Below are 15,157 nucleotides of genomic sequence, written 5' to 3' on the forward strand. Positions count from 1 at the left end.
TGTTCGTCTATTCATCTGCAGAAATATCACTCCAGTGAAGTGGGTCTTTCACGTGGCCTTGCTGTCGCTATCCTCCTCATCAATGAACTTAAGTGGATGTCCTTGCCAAATCTCAACTGTAGAGTGACAGCAAGATTAATAGCCTGTTTGGTTGTCCTGTGGAAATTTAGGAAGGTGTTTTATTATAATTTAGCGCGTTTTTTTTTTTTATGGTATTTGGTCAAAATTTAAAAAAATATATATTTTTTATTGGAAGTTTTTAATTTTCCAGTTCAACTTTTTAATTCATCTCCACTTACAGAAAAAAAAAACTTTTTAATTCATCTCCAGTTTCTCCTTTTCCACGGAGAATAAAAAAATGTGTTCAATTGTTAAATATTAAGAATTCTTTTAACATGAAAACTGAAAAGAAAAAGAAAAAGAAATCCTAAATGACTACTATAAAACATGTTACCAACTATTGTACAATGCAATATATTCGTATTGGTAATATTATTATAAAATTCCTGTTATTGATACAATATTTGTGATACTTTTATGACACTATGCTTTTCATTATCACAATTATATTGGAATTATGAATAAACTAAATTGATTATATTTAATGGTACTTGTATTATTACAATATTAATAATAATAGTTAGTGGTATGCATAGATTTATTTTTATAATTTAGAAATTTTATAATATTAATTTTGTTAACTTGTTATTGATATTTTATAATATTAGTGTTATTGATATTTTGACTATATATTATTAGTCAATTAATTATTTATTAAACTTATAATGCTTATAGTACCAACATTTTGATATTAACATTATAATATTATTAACTATTATAATAATTATTTACATTATAAGTTCACTAGATTTTTGTATCAAAACTTTAAAATTCGCATTTTTACTCTATATGGATATTAATATAGTATAATTAATATCGATTTTGGTCAACTTGAAAAAAATTCTAAGAATTGCATAATCTTTTGGCTGGTGTTTTTTGAGAAAAATTTGGAAACTGAATAATTTTCCGCCTTGAATTTAAAATTGAAAATATTTTCTATATTTTTTATTTTATCTTGATCGATTGATAAAAAAATAAAAGAACAGCCACTCTACACAATACAAAGCGATCGATTTTTGTTATTTTTTTATTTTCTTACCTTTTTATCTCTACCCGGATGGAGGGTATTCAAATGATATGGTTATCCACAAATGGCTAAAGATCAGTAACAATGAGAACTCTAAAGCAAATTAGAAATTACGACTCCGTCGCCCATCCATCAAGATTCATGTTTAACTGCCATTCTTGCAGCTCACCAACACGCTCAATCAAAAGATATGCATCCCATCCCTTTCCCCTCATGTTTAACCTTTCACAGTGCACTAAAATTTAGCTTGTTTTGTAATGAATCCATTGGGCTATGGCATAACCCACTCGCAATGCCTTCAGGCTTCAGGTCTTCCACTACATTGTGCCTGCATATTACAGAAGCACCACAAGGATAACCACTCATTAGTATTACCCAGTAATTATCTGGTAAGAATCCCCAATCTCCAAAAGGGCAAGATTAACATCTTGTCCATTGTATTGCGCACGTGTAAGCAATAGAAGAGAAATTGATTCAAGATTTGCAGAACAAGGGGCAACTTGAGCCTAAGTACCAATTTTTTAAGCCTTGATTCTACACACGAATTACATGGTTCCACAAAAACAGCCGAACACAAAACCAAACTGGGTCAAAAAGGAACTAGAACTATCATAGTGGATAAGAACTCGGACAAGGTAGAAAACATTAATCCCTAATTCATGCATAGTACTGCAGATCTTACTTCTTGGATTTCTTGGACCCCCTGGGAAAGCAAATACAATACTTTAATCAACTTTCATTCAATCAATACAATCACATATGAGAAACAAAACCTCCTTCAGAATACTTACTGAACCGGTTGAGCTGCAGGTGCAGATGCTGTTGTTGGAGGTTGTGGTGCCTTCTCCCCTGGTCCCTGCACGCATAAAAAAGAAAAAAATCAGTCAGCCTCAGGGAGAGCAGGTGAGATGCTCCCGTGACAACAAACGGCGAGGCATTAGTAGAGCATCACATTGAAATGAAATGGATGAAAATCATAGGACTCTATAATAATACAGAAACAGTACTGGAAGATACACTTGTCATAACTAAAACTAAATTTGCATACATAAATGTACTCATCCACTTCCCAAAAAAAAAAAAAAATCACTCTCCCTTTCACACACACCCCCAAAGGGGCAGAGAAGACAAAAAGCACTAAATCAAAATGGATGGCATAACAACAAATACATGATGGTGAAAGTAAGCTACTTAAACAACACAAACACAATTTAATGGGGCCAAAATATAGATCTCCAGTAGCATATAAACACAATACATACATGATAGTGAATAACTAGACTTTAATAAGCCAAAAAGTAGTGTGTTTAACTAGACTTTTTTTTAAGTAGCATATAAAGTTGTGCATCTGTTTTTTTTATTTGAACAATTTATCTTGATGTTGTCAACACTAGACACAAAGATCTCAAGATTAGATCCATAAAATCTGTTAATAAGTATCTTACCTGGGCCAAACGTTCCTCCCTCCGAGCTATCTTTCTTTCCCTGCTGGCCTTGTTCTTCGCGCGCTTTGCCTCAAATTGATCAGACAAGGTTTTCTCTCTAGCTTTCTCAGCCTTGGACTTGTGGATGCTCTCCATAAGTACTCTCTTGTTCTTAAAAACATTACCCTTCACCTTCATGTACATGTCATGGTACATGTGCTTGTCAATCTTCTTTGATTCCCGATACTTTCGGAGCAAACGCCTTAGCACACGCATCCTCCTCATCCACAGTATTTTTGTGGGCAGCCTTGCCTCCCTTGTACCCTTGCGCTTACCTAAACTCAATCAAGGGATATTAATACAAAAAAAAAAAAAATCAATACGTTTCCCTTGCATTTGACTGAAACCAGAGAAAGAACAGAATGTCATACATATCATATCACTAACCCTTTGTGTACCCAGCAAAAAGATTTTTGAAATTCAGCATATCAACAGATATGTCAACATGTTTAAGCAAATTTTAGTTTAATTCTTTTCATATTACATAGGAAAAATAAAATATATGCTCATGTAAGTCACTGAAAACAATTACAGCAGTGATTTGTTAATTGCATTACCATATCCAGAATGACGCCCCTTTCGTTTGGCCTCCTTCATTCTGCGTGCACGGGACCGTGAGTGAATCTTGGTTGGTTTCCTAATGATAAAACCATCCTTGACCAGCTTCCTTATGTTTTGCCCTGCACCCAGGAAGCAAAATTATAATATACACAAGAAGACCCTTACAAGCAGATAAAGGTTAATTTTGAAAGGGGCATCGATGAAACAAGCAAAACAATAGTACAAACTGTCAAGTTTATCAGTGAGAGGGTATGATAATAATTTAGTGTATCCCTCATTTTTTAGACATTACACCAACTACACCTACCATCCAAAAGTTATATCTGGTTGCTTCATGAGGTTAGATTAAAGTTACACAGGGTATCCCTAAAGTTCTATAAAATTACAAAGATTTTTTAACAAATATTTGACCAAAGAGATGTCAGTGTAATTTTAAGAATACGGGAGGTACATGATATGATTTAGTAAAATCACACGGTTGATTTTTATACGATTTTACTTCAACTCTGCAATGACTAAACTTGGTTGAAGTGCGCCTAAGATGCCAATTTTTACCAAGCAAATGGGTATCTATCAAATTTGTTATATTTGAGGCAGGTTTAGACAAAGTGTGAATATGGACAAGGAAAAAAATAGCTAAGGACGAGTCAAAGGATGGGTACAAGACCCTTACCCATAACCAATTTACAACCATTAATCAATACATATTATATATAAACAAATATTTAGATTTTATTTAGTATAATGTTGGTGCATTATGCATACAAGACAAGACCCACGCAGCCTACCTAAGTCAAGGCTAATTGTAGGCTATTGGCTAGTAGGCCCACAACCAATCTCATTAGGCAGTTTACAGTTTGGATCTAACTTAGTATAACAAATTTAACATTCAACACTCATAATGGTATAATCTGAAAGCGCAGCAACCATAGATTTTCATTGAGAATTTGAGATAATAAATGAATAAAAAGATTTTTAAAAAATTTAAATTGAACAGGCATAAGAAATGAATAATAAACCACGAGTGGGTGTGGGCCTAGGTAAATTTAAATCAAAATTTAATTGCCTACCTAATTTAAATTTAAATTGAACAGCCTGACTACAACTGTATCCGATGGATATATGCTATCCAATGAGGATGCAAAATGGGGAATTAAGTATATTAGTTAGTGGGTATGGGAATGGGTATTAGGAATGAAATGCAAGTACAAATACATATATGACTGCAGAATATGGTACACCTGATTCATATTGGGTCCATTGTCATTCCTATGTATGCCACGTGAAGGGGAATTCTGATGCACAAATTAGAAGTCCAACTCAAATTTTTAATTACTGATATTGCAATCCAGAATAAACTCCAATAAGTTGATCCAGTGTTATTAAAGGCACACACCTAGGCGCACCTCGGGCACCTGGAATCCTTCCAGGTGGGTGCAGACCATCTGCACCCATGGCCCAAGGCGCCTTGGGCTTATACATGCCTGGGCCTTTTTAACTGTTTTTTATGATTTTTATTTTACTGTTTATTACTTTATTTAATTTTTTTTACTGTTTAGGGTTTAAATTTATTGCTTCAACTATAAATTTGACAATGAGTAAAAGGACTATTACTTCAAATACTCCAATTGAATTTGAACTAGATGAAGATGGAGGGGGAGATGATGTGGAAGAAGATATTAGAGATGATGCTTCTAATGATAAAAATGTGAAAATGTTTGATCTTGATGATGAGGATGATTTTTAGATTATTTAAAATGCATAATTAGTTAATCTTGAGTAAGATTTAACACCTATAAATTACTTTAAGATTTAATTTAAGTTGACTTAAAGACTTTTAGATTGCATCTTTTGCCATTTTTTATAGTTCTTTTCATTAGTATATGTTGAACTTTTAAATTTCCTTGATAACATGCTTATGAATATATTATTAGGAGTTAAGACATATTCTATACCTTATTCTTCAACATTTTTCTTTTTAGTTAGTATGCGCCTAGTTCCATCATGCCTTGCGCCTTAAACTCCAACACCCTTTTGTGCCTTAGTGCGCCTTAGGCTCCAACACTCTTTTGTGCCTTAGTGCGCCTTGGGCCTTTAATAGCACTGAGTTGATCAGTATGAAACAACTACCCGTAATCATCTGCGTCATCTCAAATCTTCTCTGACCTTTCTTTTTCCTGTTTGAACAAACAACTTACATAAAGGTCGTCTTTGGGGTCAATTGGACCGCAGTACTCACACACGGAGGAAACCTTCAAGGGCTAGATCCTTCAGCAACACGTACAAAACTTCCAATTAAACATCTCCAGACGGTACAGTATTAACTTATTTTCAATGTATTAACAAATAAAAGAAGACACCACTATCGGAAGCTAAATAAATAACTAAGATATCGACACAAAGCATCCAAAATCAGTGCTCAAAAGAGAACCCTGTTCAACTCAAACCAGTTCCATCGATTTTTACCAATCACCTAATATACCTGCGGCGCTTCCTGATTCCATTACTTTTTCGTGCAAAAATGAGTACCAAAAAAGAAAGATATTTTCGAGAACACATTTAAGCACACCAAATCAACAGGCAGTCGGTAGGTTAAATTCAGTATGTTTCTAAGACACTGGTACTCTAGTTCCATATAAAAACAAATGACGAATATAAACAAAAATCGGATTGAAATCATCGATTCCACCACAAGACTCGAAAATAAAAACAAATCCACAACTTAACAGAAATAATTGAAGCAAACTAATGAAAGAGAATTTAGGTGAGCGAAAGAGGAGGAACACACGAGAGTTGGCCATGGAGATTTCATTGACTTCATTGGGGTCCAGCCACACCTTGCCCCTCCCGCACTTGAGGACGCTGGCGGCGAGCCGCTTCTGAAGCTTCAGCGACACCATCTCTCTCTCTCTCTCTCCCTCTCCCTCCCCTTTCTTCTTGAAGCTGCGAAAAAAAGAGAGCGACAGATCGGTGAAGATAAGCTTTTATAGCATCACCACCACCACCATCATCCATCCATCCATCCTGTATGGCGGCCCTAGGGTTTTCTAGGCGGGCTTGCCCTTTAGTTGGGCTTTCTGATCAGAATGGGCTGGGCCTTTAGGTTTACCTTCCTTGTCGCACTTTCTTTCCCTTATATCTCCACTTATTTTTACTTATCAAGTAATATATTAAATATTTTGTTTTATTTTTTTAATAATGATTCTTATAACCCATTTACTTTATGTAAAAATAAAAAGGTGATGTAGAATGTTCTTTGCTAACTACATAGTAATAATAAAACGATTCAATCATAAAATAAAAAATAATTATTGCAGTAAGATTTTAAGATATAAAGATTGTGTATGAATAATTCTCGAAATATAGATCGAACGATCGGATAGGTAATATATTAATATAAATTTGATAGATTACGAGTTCGATCTTTACTCTACGTAAGAATCAAATGTTTAATCTATGAGTAATATATTAATATAAATTTGATAGATTACGACTTCGATTTTCACTCTACGTAAGAGTCAAATGTTTAACCTATAATTTATCTCTCTTAATGTAATCGATATCATAAATATTAAAAATTATACAAGTATGGTGATTCTAAGATTGTGCATGAATAACCCTAACCCCCCATCTCTAGGCTTAAGAAGAATTTAGGTCTCAACTAACCTTCTGACCCAACCTAATTATGGTAATTACGATTATAATACATAGTTATAATATATTCTTAAGGAATTAAACAACTATCATTAATTCATTAGACATATATCTTATTAATTTTATTATTTTTTTAAAGATAAGAAGAAAGGGACTTCCATATTTATATATATTCTCTCTGGTAAACATCTTTATTTAAGGATGGGATGGGATTTAGCTTAATCATACAAATTTATTATAAACAAACTATCCCCTCACAGTCACAGTTGAGATATGGACCTTCCACGTTGCAAGTCCCCCGTTCCGTTTAAGGAACAAACATTAACCTGTTACTATCTGTAACACACACAATACTGGAAAATATTCACAGTTATCTCCAATATATTATGTCCCGCGCAAAGTCTTCTACATCGGGGCCAGCCACACCACCGTAATCGGCGAAGAGACCCGGTGTTTTCCGTCAGTCCACGTCAGCTTGCCCGACTCAAGTTGCAGCGAGCGGCCTCCCGGCGGCGGCTTATTTCCCGAAGAAATACGCACTGTGTAAGTCTTCTTTTCGCCCTTCTCCTTGAAATCCAGTTTCGAGGGCTCCACCTTGACCTTCACGTCTCTCGGCGGCGAAACTCTTACGCTGTAGGTCGCCGCCGAGTCTACGACGTGGGTCACCGTTCTCGTCATCGCAACCTGCGATGAGTTCTCAAAAACAACAGAGATTGCCGGGTAGTTCAGTTCCCACGGCCTATACTGCTTCTTCTCCTTGCAGCTCACTGATTTATCCGCGATGTGCTTTATTTCTCCGACGCTGTAGCCCGATGCGCAGAGAAAGTCCAGGTAATCGTCCGCCGTCAGATCATAAACTAAGCCGGGGTCGACGGCTTTTTGGGGGGCCACGTGTCCCGCACCGGTGGCCCAGACGTCTGCAATCTCGTTGTTCGTCTCGTCCAGCAACGGCCTCCCGACGGAATCAATGGTGTAGGCGGTGGTCATGAGAGCGGAACGGATCATCGCCGGTGACCAGTCGAGGTGGGCCCCTTTGAGCAAGGCTGCCACGCCTGACACGTGCGGGCAAGACATCGATGTACCCGAGATTATATTGAACTCAGTGCGCCTTCGGTCGGACGGTAGTGTTGAGGGTGACACCGTATCAGGCCAGGCCGCTAGGATGTTGACACCTGGCGCGATGACATCGGGTTTCAGCACGTATAGTGATTCGGAACTGGGCCCTCTCGAGGAGAACGAGGCCACTATAGGGGCGGGTTTAACCCCGACCCGGGTCCCACCAAAAACCATGGTGGCTCTCGGGTTCTTGGAGGAGCTGATGTAGGCACGAACTTTGTTACCGGCTGAAGCGGTAACGGCCAGGCCCGGCAGGATGTGGGCGTCGGCGATTAAGCCCTCCCCGTTTGCGGCCAAGTTTTCGACGATCACACCGACGCCGCCGGCTGCCTTCACAGCCGCTCCCTTCAGAACACGCGGTACACCGCCTCTGTCACATACGACGATCTTGCCACGTATGAGATTCTCGTCCAGGGAGCCAGGCCGGCACGTGCTAGCCGGAGAAGGGAAGTCTATGATGTTGTTGTCCTTGGAGGCATTTGCGGCGTAAACCAGGGGAAAGTAAGTCTTTTTAGGCAATGGTTTATCGGTGAATAGTGACGATCCGGTGATGATCGTGCCGTCTTCCAACAAAAGATTGGCGGCGAACTTCCTGTCAATTGTGCTAGCGCCGACGGTTGTAATCCACGGAGCTACGTTGGTGACGGACATTTCAGCGCCGTTGTTACCGGCGGATGCCGAGACGAAGATTCCCCTCTCCGTCGCGGCGAACGAAGCGATAGCTATTGGGTCTTCGTCATAGGGAAGGCCAGAGCCGGCGCCGACTGAGAGGGAGATGACGTTGACGCCGTCTTCCACGGCTTTGTCGAAGCCGGCGAGTATGTCCGAGTCTAAGCACCCTTTCTTCCAGCATATCTTGTAGGCAGCGATTCTCGCTTTTGATGCAATTCCCATCGCAACGCCGCTTGCGAGGCCGAAGAGGGAGGCATTGGCCACTTTTCTCCCTGCGGCGGTGGACGCCGTATGAGTGCCGTGGCCTTCGATGTCTCTTGCAGACTTGATATCAGTGGTGGTGTTCATCGGCCCCATACTGGCTTTATACCCATTAATAAAATACCTGGCGCCGATAATCTTTTTGTTGCAGTTTGCTTTCGTAAATTTCTCTCCTTCGGTGCACTCTCCCTTCCAATGAGAAGGGACCGGCCCGAGGCCTTCGTCGTGGAAACTAGGCCTTTCTGGGAATATGCCGGTGTCGAGGACTCCGATGATGACGTTGGAGCCTGAATCGGAGTCGATTAATAGGCCGCCAGGGTTGTGCTGGCCGAGTCCGAGGAATTCCGGCGACCGAGTCGTCTGAACGTGACGAACTCGGTCCGGTAACACCCCGAGAACTTCTGGCCGTCCGGCCAATTCTTGGGCTTGCTTTCTGGTCAGTCTCGCAGAGAAACCGCTGAAAACTGTCTTGTATACATGAATGAAGTTGCTCTCTTTCCCTCTTTGAGAATCTATCGGCAACGAACTGAGGCTTCCAAGGGTGGAACTGTACCACTTCTCGACATTGGAAAACACCAAGGGTTTCAAGTCGGTTTGGACTCTGACAATAAAAGTTTGCCTTGTTTCAGAATAAGCACCGGAAATTACAGGGAGAACGAGCAAACTAGTAGCCAAAGCGAGACACCAGAACTGTGCCATCAGCAGAGAGGGGGAAAGAGAGATTGGTGTGAGGGTGTTGAAGTGGAAGGCAATAATATTTTGGGCCTTTATAATGGAAGAGGCATCAAAAGGTAGCTTTCAAAATAAGATAAGAGAATCAAAGCGAAAGCAGTTACAGAGAAGGTAGAATATATATATATATATATATAACGCCTGAAAATGGAGGGAAAAGGCGTGGATGGAGTGGACGCCAGAGAGAGAGAGAAAGAGAGGAAGGAGGTAAAAGCGATTGCATGATCGCGAGGTGGCGAATGTGTCGTCTGTAATAGCTTGACTTTTAGCAGCATTAAGGTAGTGGAAAGTCACGGAGGATAGCAAAGCAAACTTCTGTCATTTGTGCATGACTTATTATTTAATTATTATAAAGTATGTGTATTTTGATAGATAAATTTCCTGTTTTGTGTGTGTGTGTATATATATATATATATTGCAACTTTTGATGAATATTATTTATCGGTTTTTGTTAATAAATTAAAGAATTAACAACAAGGATTGAATTTTAAGTATTGCTAAGTGTTTTATTTGATAAATTTAATGCGTTTTATTCCGAGGTATGCATGATTTGTTCAAATAATTTAATTCAAAATTAATCAGTTAATTATTTTTGAATTCGCAAATCAAAAATATAATTTAAAAATTAGTTTTGATTTGTTTTAAAAGATTAAAATGAAACATAATTAGTAACAATAATACTACATTGTATATATAATAAAATCCGAAAGTATATAAGCTTTTAACCCAAAAAGATTTTTCTTAAAAAAAATTAATTGTATAGAAGTACTGTTTATGCAAATGTATGGATGATCATTTTTTTTGTTTTAAAAAAAATGGCATTGGAAGGCTAAAACTTTTAATAATGGCTTGAACCTCCATACTAAATCATCACTTAATTGTGTTGTTTGGCTGCTAAGAAATTAAAGAAGATTTTAATGAAAATGAATATTAATGGATTTGTTTTAAGTAATTAAGTTCAATGAGTTCATAGGAGATGTCTTATATTTTTATGTTTCTTGGAATTACGTTTTTTTATTGGCGTCTTCAATCAATTTACTCCTAAAACTATACTGAAGAGAGGTATTATTTTTATGTGTTTTATATTTTTATTTTTATGTTTCTTGTAATGTGAAGTGAAAGTGTCTAATAATTATAATTAGTATATTATATTTAGGATTTAACTTTCATCAAAGAAATACATCAGACTTAATTTGCTTGTGATTGACTCAATATTTATTATTTAGTTAAGAGTTATCATCAACTTCCAGGCTGGCAGGCAATGGTAAACATAAATAGAGTTGGATTGGAGGAGAGAAGGGAGAAAGAGGCGTGGAGGACCAGCTAATAATTAAGTTAAAAGATTAGGAAGGAAAGAGACTTAATAAGATTGGAACTCAAAATATCATCATATGCTGCTATATATTAACAATGTATTAATAGAGTCTGAAATTAGTGGTACTTCTGGAAGTACTACTTATGCCTGGCTGTTTACACGTGAAAATTGATTTTTCAATTTTGAGCACGCATAGAATGATTAATTAAATTTTATTTAAAATGAAATTATCGAGTTTCATTGTAAGGTGATATAACGACGATCGACGCTAAACAAGACGACAAGGCAATGTAACGATGATTAACATGAGATGAGGCAATAAAACGATCATAAAAAAATGAGAAAAGAGGTAGCCATAAAAAGAAAACAAAAGTATTTTTTCAGGGTGAGAGCAATTTTGTTATTTTGGGACATTTGGTCATTCATTTTTTTTTTCTCAATTATTTTGGGTTGTTTATATTATTACGGTGCCTTGAAGTCATGCTTTTGCAATATATTTTATTTTGTTGCTGTAGAAATAGGATGTTGGCACAATGGGACGGATCCCATTCCTACTTGGTACCTCCCGTGCGGTGCGTGTGCATATCCCTTCGTTGCCATTTCGGTCCCCAAGTTAGGCTGGCGCTTTATATGGTTACGCCCGAGGGCCAAGGCAGTCGTGTTTTTTGTATAATTTGCTGATATTTATTGGTGAGAGATCCAAACAAGGAAACAGTTTAATGCAATTAGATGACCACCGCAAATAAATATCAATCTCTGCCTTTCACGTACAAAAGTACCGCTGGTGTCAGTTTCCGTAACGCTGCCACATTATTCTACTTCTACTTTTGCCGTCTCGCCCCATCGCCGCGCCTCTGCCCCCGCGCCTTGCCTCACTACTGTCTCTGTCGCTGGAGCCAATGGTGTGAGAAAGAGAGAGAGAGAGAGACAGGGGGAGAGAGAGATGCTGCATTTGGGACATTTGCATCGTTTGGGTTATTAATTGCAGAGGTAAAATTGATATTTTGGTTGTCCTGTAAATTTTTTTTGTAAGATTTGTTCTGTACAAATAACATGATACTTTGATTTATAATAATATAATAATAACATTCAAGTTATATATTTTATTTGAGATGATCATTATCTTCCTGCTTCCTAAAGGTCAGGTGTGTGGAAACCTGGAGAACATGCGTAATTGAGCTTTCTATCCTATTTGGAATAAATTGTGAGATAAGTAATAATAATGGTGTTTGCCCATATGTATTTAAGACAAAATTAAATATTAATGGGCGTCTGCATGCTGGCCCAACGACTTTCTATTGGGAGGAATGGGCTTCAGGCCCAATCAGATGAAAGTTGAATGTCCAAGGAACAGGCCCATAACACCCATAAAATTAGGCCCAAAAGCAATTTGAAACAGGGTTGGTTTAGTGTGTTCAGTTTGATGATTAGAATCTGGAATCTCTGTTAAGTTTTCAGGACCTTTGCCTGTAGGTGGACATTAACAGTTGTTTTTCATCCACCATAAAAAATAATCATAGCGATGGATGTTAATGGAATGCTAGGATTATGTCAAGAAGCTATGCATGATGATTGTGTTTGAGGGCAAGTAAGAATTCCTGTAGATTAGTGCTGCCCCACTCATCTGATTTTATTAATTATTATTATATGCTCTATGGTGCCGCTAACTGGCGCTAAGCCTTCCACTTCATTTTAGCCAACAACTGCTATCTACTAGACGTGAGAAATAGAATATGCTCCCATAAATAAATCCCATAATGGAAGAAAAATTGGCACAATGGCCTTATAAAAAGGCCATGGAAGCAACGCTGGACCCGTATGTGTCTAGTTTCAGCAAGGTTCCCGAGTCCTTGGCCCTTTCCATTCCAAGCCAATTGCAGCCATGGCTTTCACCCACTTGTTTATTCTCTCCTTCCTGCTCTTGCCACTGGCTACTAGGAGCTTTGCCACGGATTGTAACTATGCCTCAAAACCAGAGCTTGAGAAACCCAACTACTCTTCTTATGTGCCCAAAAAGGACTATGCATCCAAGTCAGAGATAGAGAAGACCAACAACACAAATGGCTATGGTTATGGTTACTCCCCAAAACCAGATTCTGAGAAACAGAATGTGCCAAAGGCAGAGATTCAGAAACCCAAATCAAATGGCTACGAATATGCGAATGCCCCAAAGCCAGAGGAGAAGGAGAAGCCCAACAACACAAATGGCTATGGTTATGGTTACTCCCCAAAACCAGATTCTGAGAAACAGAATGTGTCAAAAGCAGAGACTCAGAAACCCAAATCAAATGGCTACGAATATGCGTATGCCCCAAAGCCAGAGGAGAAGGAGAAGCCCAAGTTACAAGACACATTGCTCTCTTACCACGCTACCGGCATCCAAGGCCTTATCTACTGCAAATCTGGTGGCAAACTCATTCCTCTCCAAGGTACAAATTCCTTCACTTGGAACATTACTTTTCTTACTCTTGTCATTCAAGGCCCTGTTTTCTAATTTATTTGGTGGTTTCTTTGTAGGAGCCTTGGCCAGAATCACTTGCCTCGCCGTGAACATGAACGGGTACGAGTCGGCTTCTTTCTCTGTCCTAAGCCAGCCAACGGACGCCAAAGGATACTTCCTTACCACGGTGTCTGCTCAGCAGCTCAAAGCAGCCGGAGGAGTGACGATTACAGAGTGCAAGGCGTTCTTGGAAAAATCGCCATTAGAGAGCTGCAAAGTTGCGACGGATGTGAACAAGGGGATTAGTGGGGCTCCTCTACCATCCAAGTATCGCTTGCTCAGCCACAACATCAAGTTGTTTTCTGTGGGGCCTTTCTTCTACACTCCTCAATCCAAATCTTCTGTCTCTGGGGGTTATTAGATTATTATTTTGATCAAACACCAGCTCAAGAAGTTGTTGCCTTGGGTGTGGGAATTCTTTTTATATATTTTAAGATGTTAAATAATTGATTGGCAATTCACAGTCGTGATATCATTTGATTTGTAAACTCTTTTGCTCTTTTGTTTTTGCTTTTTTTTTTTTTTTATGAGAACTGTTTTGAGTTTTTGTATTGGGATCAGATCTTGAATGAGAATGCTTCATTTTGGTGATCATTTTATTGGCTATTTACTTAGTTGGTCTGCACTCTGCATGAAAAGTCTTTAATATTTACAAAAGTAATTTTAAAAACAACGTCCCTTTAAAGATAATAATTTATTGATAAAAATATTATATATGATCTTAAAATCATTAGACCCAATGTTGTCATATCAATTGAATAAATATAGAATTATACTGACTACCACTTAAGTTTATTGATTCTATATAAAATACCTCTCAGATTTTAAAACTTGATTTAATCTCTGGGTTTTAAAGTCTTCAATTGTCAAGTGAAGATCAACTTTTAAATAGTTTTTAAAATATTGATTGTATACTTACTTAAATTAAATATAACGAATCAAAAATTTCCTATATAATTTATTATCCTAATCCTTTGGAATATTTACCATATAAAAATAAATTACTTAATAATAACATAACTCTTACATTAAAATAATCAAACCTTATTCTAATGGGTTTAATTTAAATTTAGAATAAAATTCTAAATTATTTTAAAATTTATTTCAACCATAATTACCATTAGTGAACCATTGATTAATAGTAATCAACAGTAATTTTCTCTTACTCCTCAAAACATACGTTCTAGTTGAAATATCTCAAAGTGGCCAATATTTATATTGTTTACCGATGAGAAAAAAATTGTAAAGTAATATTGATACAAGTACATCAATGGTAACTATAGTCCTCTGTAATTAGTTTGCATGACAATTGTGTCTAATTAGTCTTGTGCTCATCTTTTTATCAATGAGCTAAAAATATTCAATTCAAATTACATTTTATAATAAGGGAATGCTAATTATTGTCAATAGTCAATGTATAATAAGTGTACTTCATTATCTTTAATATTTAAATAATTTAATTAATTAATAATAAATATATAAAATATTTAATTAACCAATCAAATTATTCGTCTTAATCAACAGTAACAATTAAAGATAATGGGTAGCATTATTCTTGTCATATCCTAATATCCTGAAGGGCTTAAGTTTCTGCACGGTGGCCCAGCTACATGGGCTGGGCTTCAGAGTATCAATATTTCTGCGGGAAGACAATGGTTGTCTTAATGGGCTTCTGACCCAATTGTGGTGGCCCAAGCCCAACTATATTGGCTAAC

The 15,157-nt window shown here is 37.4% G+C and overlaps 3 protein-coding genes across 3 annotated transcripts; 1 reads left to right on the top strand and 2 right to left on the bottom strand.

The window, feature by feature from the left end:
- Positions 1–1,598: 1,598 nt before the first annotated feature.
- LOC127789063 (60S ribosomal protein L19-1) lies at positions 1,599–6,155 on the bottom strand. Its single transcript, XM_052317823.1, has 5 exons — positions 5,981–6,155; positions 3,189–3,311; positions 2,593–2,906; positions 1,939–2,003; positions 1,599–1,850 (listed from the first exon to the last, which is right to left on the bottom strand). The coding sequence occupies exons 1-5, from the start codon at positions 6,090–6,092 to the stop codon at positions 1,826–1,828; spliced, it is 639 nt and encodes a 212-aa protein (XP_052173783.1). The 5' UTR covers positions 6,093–6,155; the 3' UTR covers positions 1,599–1,825.
- Positions 6,156–7,001: 846 nt separating this feature from the next.
- On the bottom strand, positions 7,002–9,800 carry LOC127792902 (subtilisin-like protease SBT1.5). Its single transcript, XM_052323556.1, has one exon. The coding sequence runs from the start codon at positions 9,592–9,594 to the stop codon at positions 7,252–7,254; it is 2,343 nt and encodes a 780-aa protein (XP_052179516.1). The 5' UTR covers positions 9,595–9,800; the 3' UTR covers positions 7,002–7,251.
- Positions 9,801–12,734: 2,934 nt separating this feature from the next.
- On the top strand, positions 12,735–14,062 carry LOC127786626 (proline-rich protein 3-like). Its single transcript, XM_052314147.1, has 2 exons — positions 12,735–13,371; positions 13,460–14,062. The coding sequence occupies exons 1-2, from the start codon at positions 12,825–12,827 to the stop codon at positions 13,801–13,803; spliced, it is 891 nt and encodes a 296-aa protein (XP_052170107.1). The 5' UTR covers positions 12,735–12,824; the 3' UTR covers positions 13,804–14,062.
- Positions 14,063–15,157: the final 1,095 nt, after the last annotated feature.

Source organism: Diospyros lotus, chromosome 1 (genome assembly GCF_014633365.1).
Source record: "Diospyros lotus cultivar Yz01 chromosome 1, ASM1463336v1, whole genome shotgun sequence".
Classification (NCBI taxonomy): Eukaryota; Viridiplantae; Streptophyta; class Magnoliopsida; order Ericales; family Ebenaceae; genus Diospyros; species Diospyros lotus.

Bases quoted from the DNA above. Each gene is read 5' to 3' on its own strand.
- LOC127786626 (XM_052314147.1), top strand. From the start codon at position 12,825: ATGGCTTTCACCCACTTGTTTATTCTCTCCTTCCTGCTCTTGCCACTG. The intron at 13,372-13,459 runs GTACAAATTCCT...GTTTCTTTGTAG, and splicing joins CAAACTCATTCCTCTCCAAG to GAGCCTTGGCCAGAATCACT.
- LOC127789063 (XM_052317823.1), bottom strand. From the start codon at position 6,092: ATGGTGTCGCTGAAGCTTCAGAAGCGGCTCGCCGCCAGCGTCCTCAAG. The intron at 3,312-5,980 runs GTGTGTTCCTCC...TCCTGGGTGCAG, and splicing joins AATCTCCATGGCCAACTCTC to GGCAAAACATAAGGAAGCTG. The intron at 2,004-2,592 runs GTAAGATACTTA...TTATGCGTGCAG, and splicing joins GGGAGGAACGTTTGGCCCAG to GGACCAGGGGAGAAGGCACC.
- LOC127792902 (XM_052323556.1), bottom strand. From the start codon at position 9,594: ATGGCACAGTTCTGGTGTCTCGCTTTGGCTACTAGTTTGCTCGTTCTC.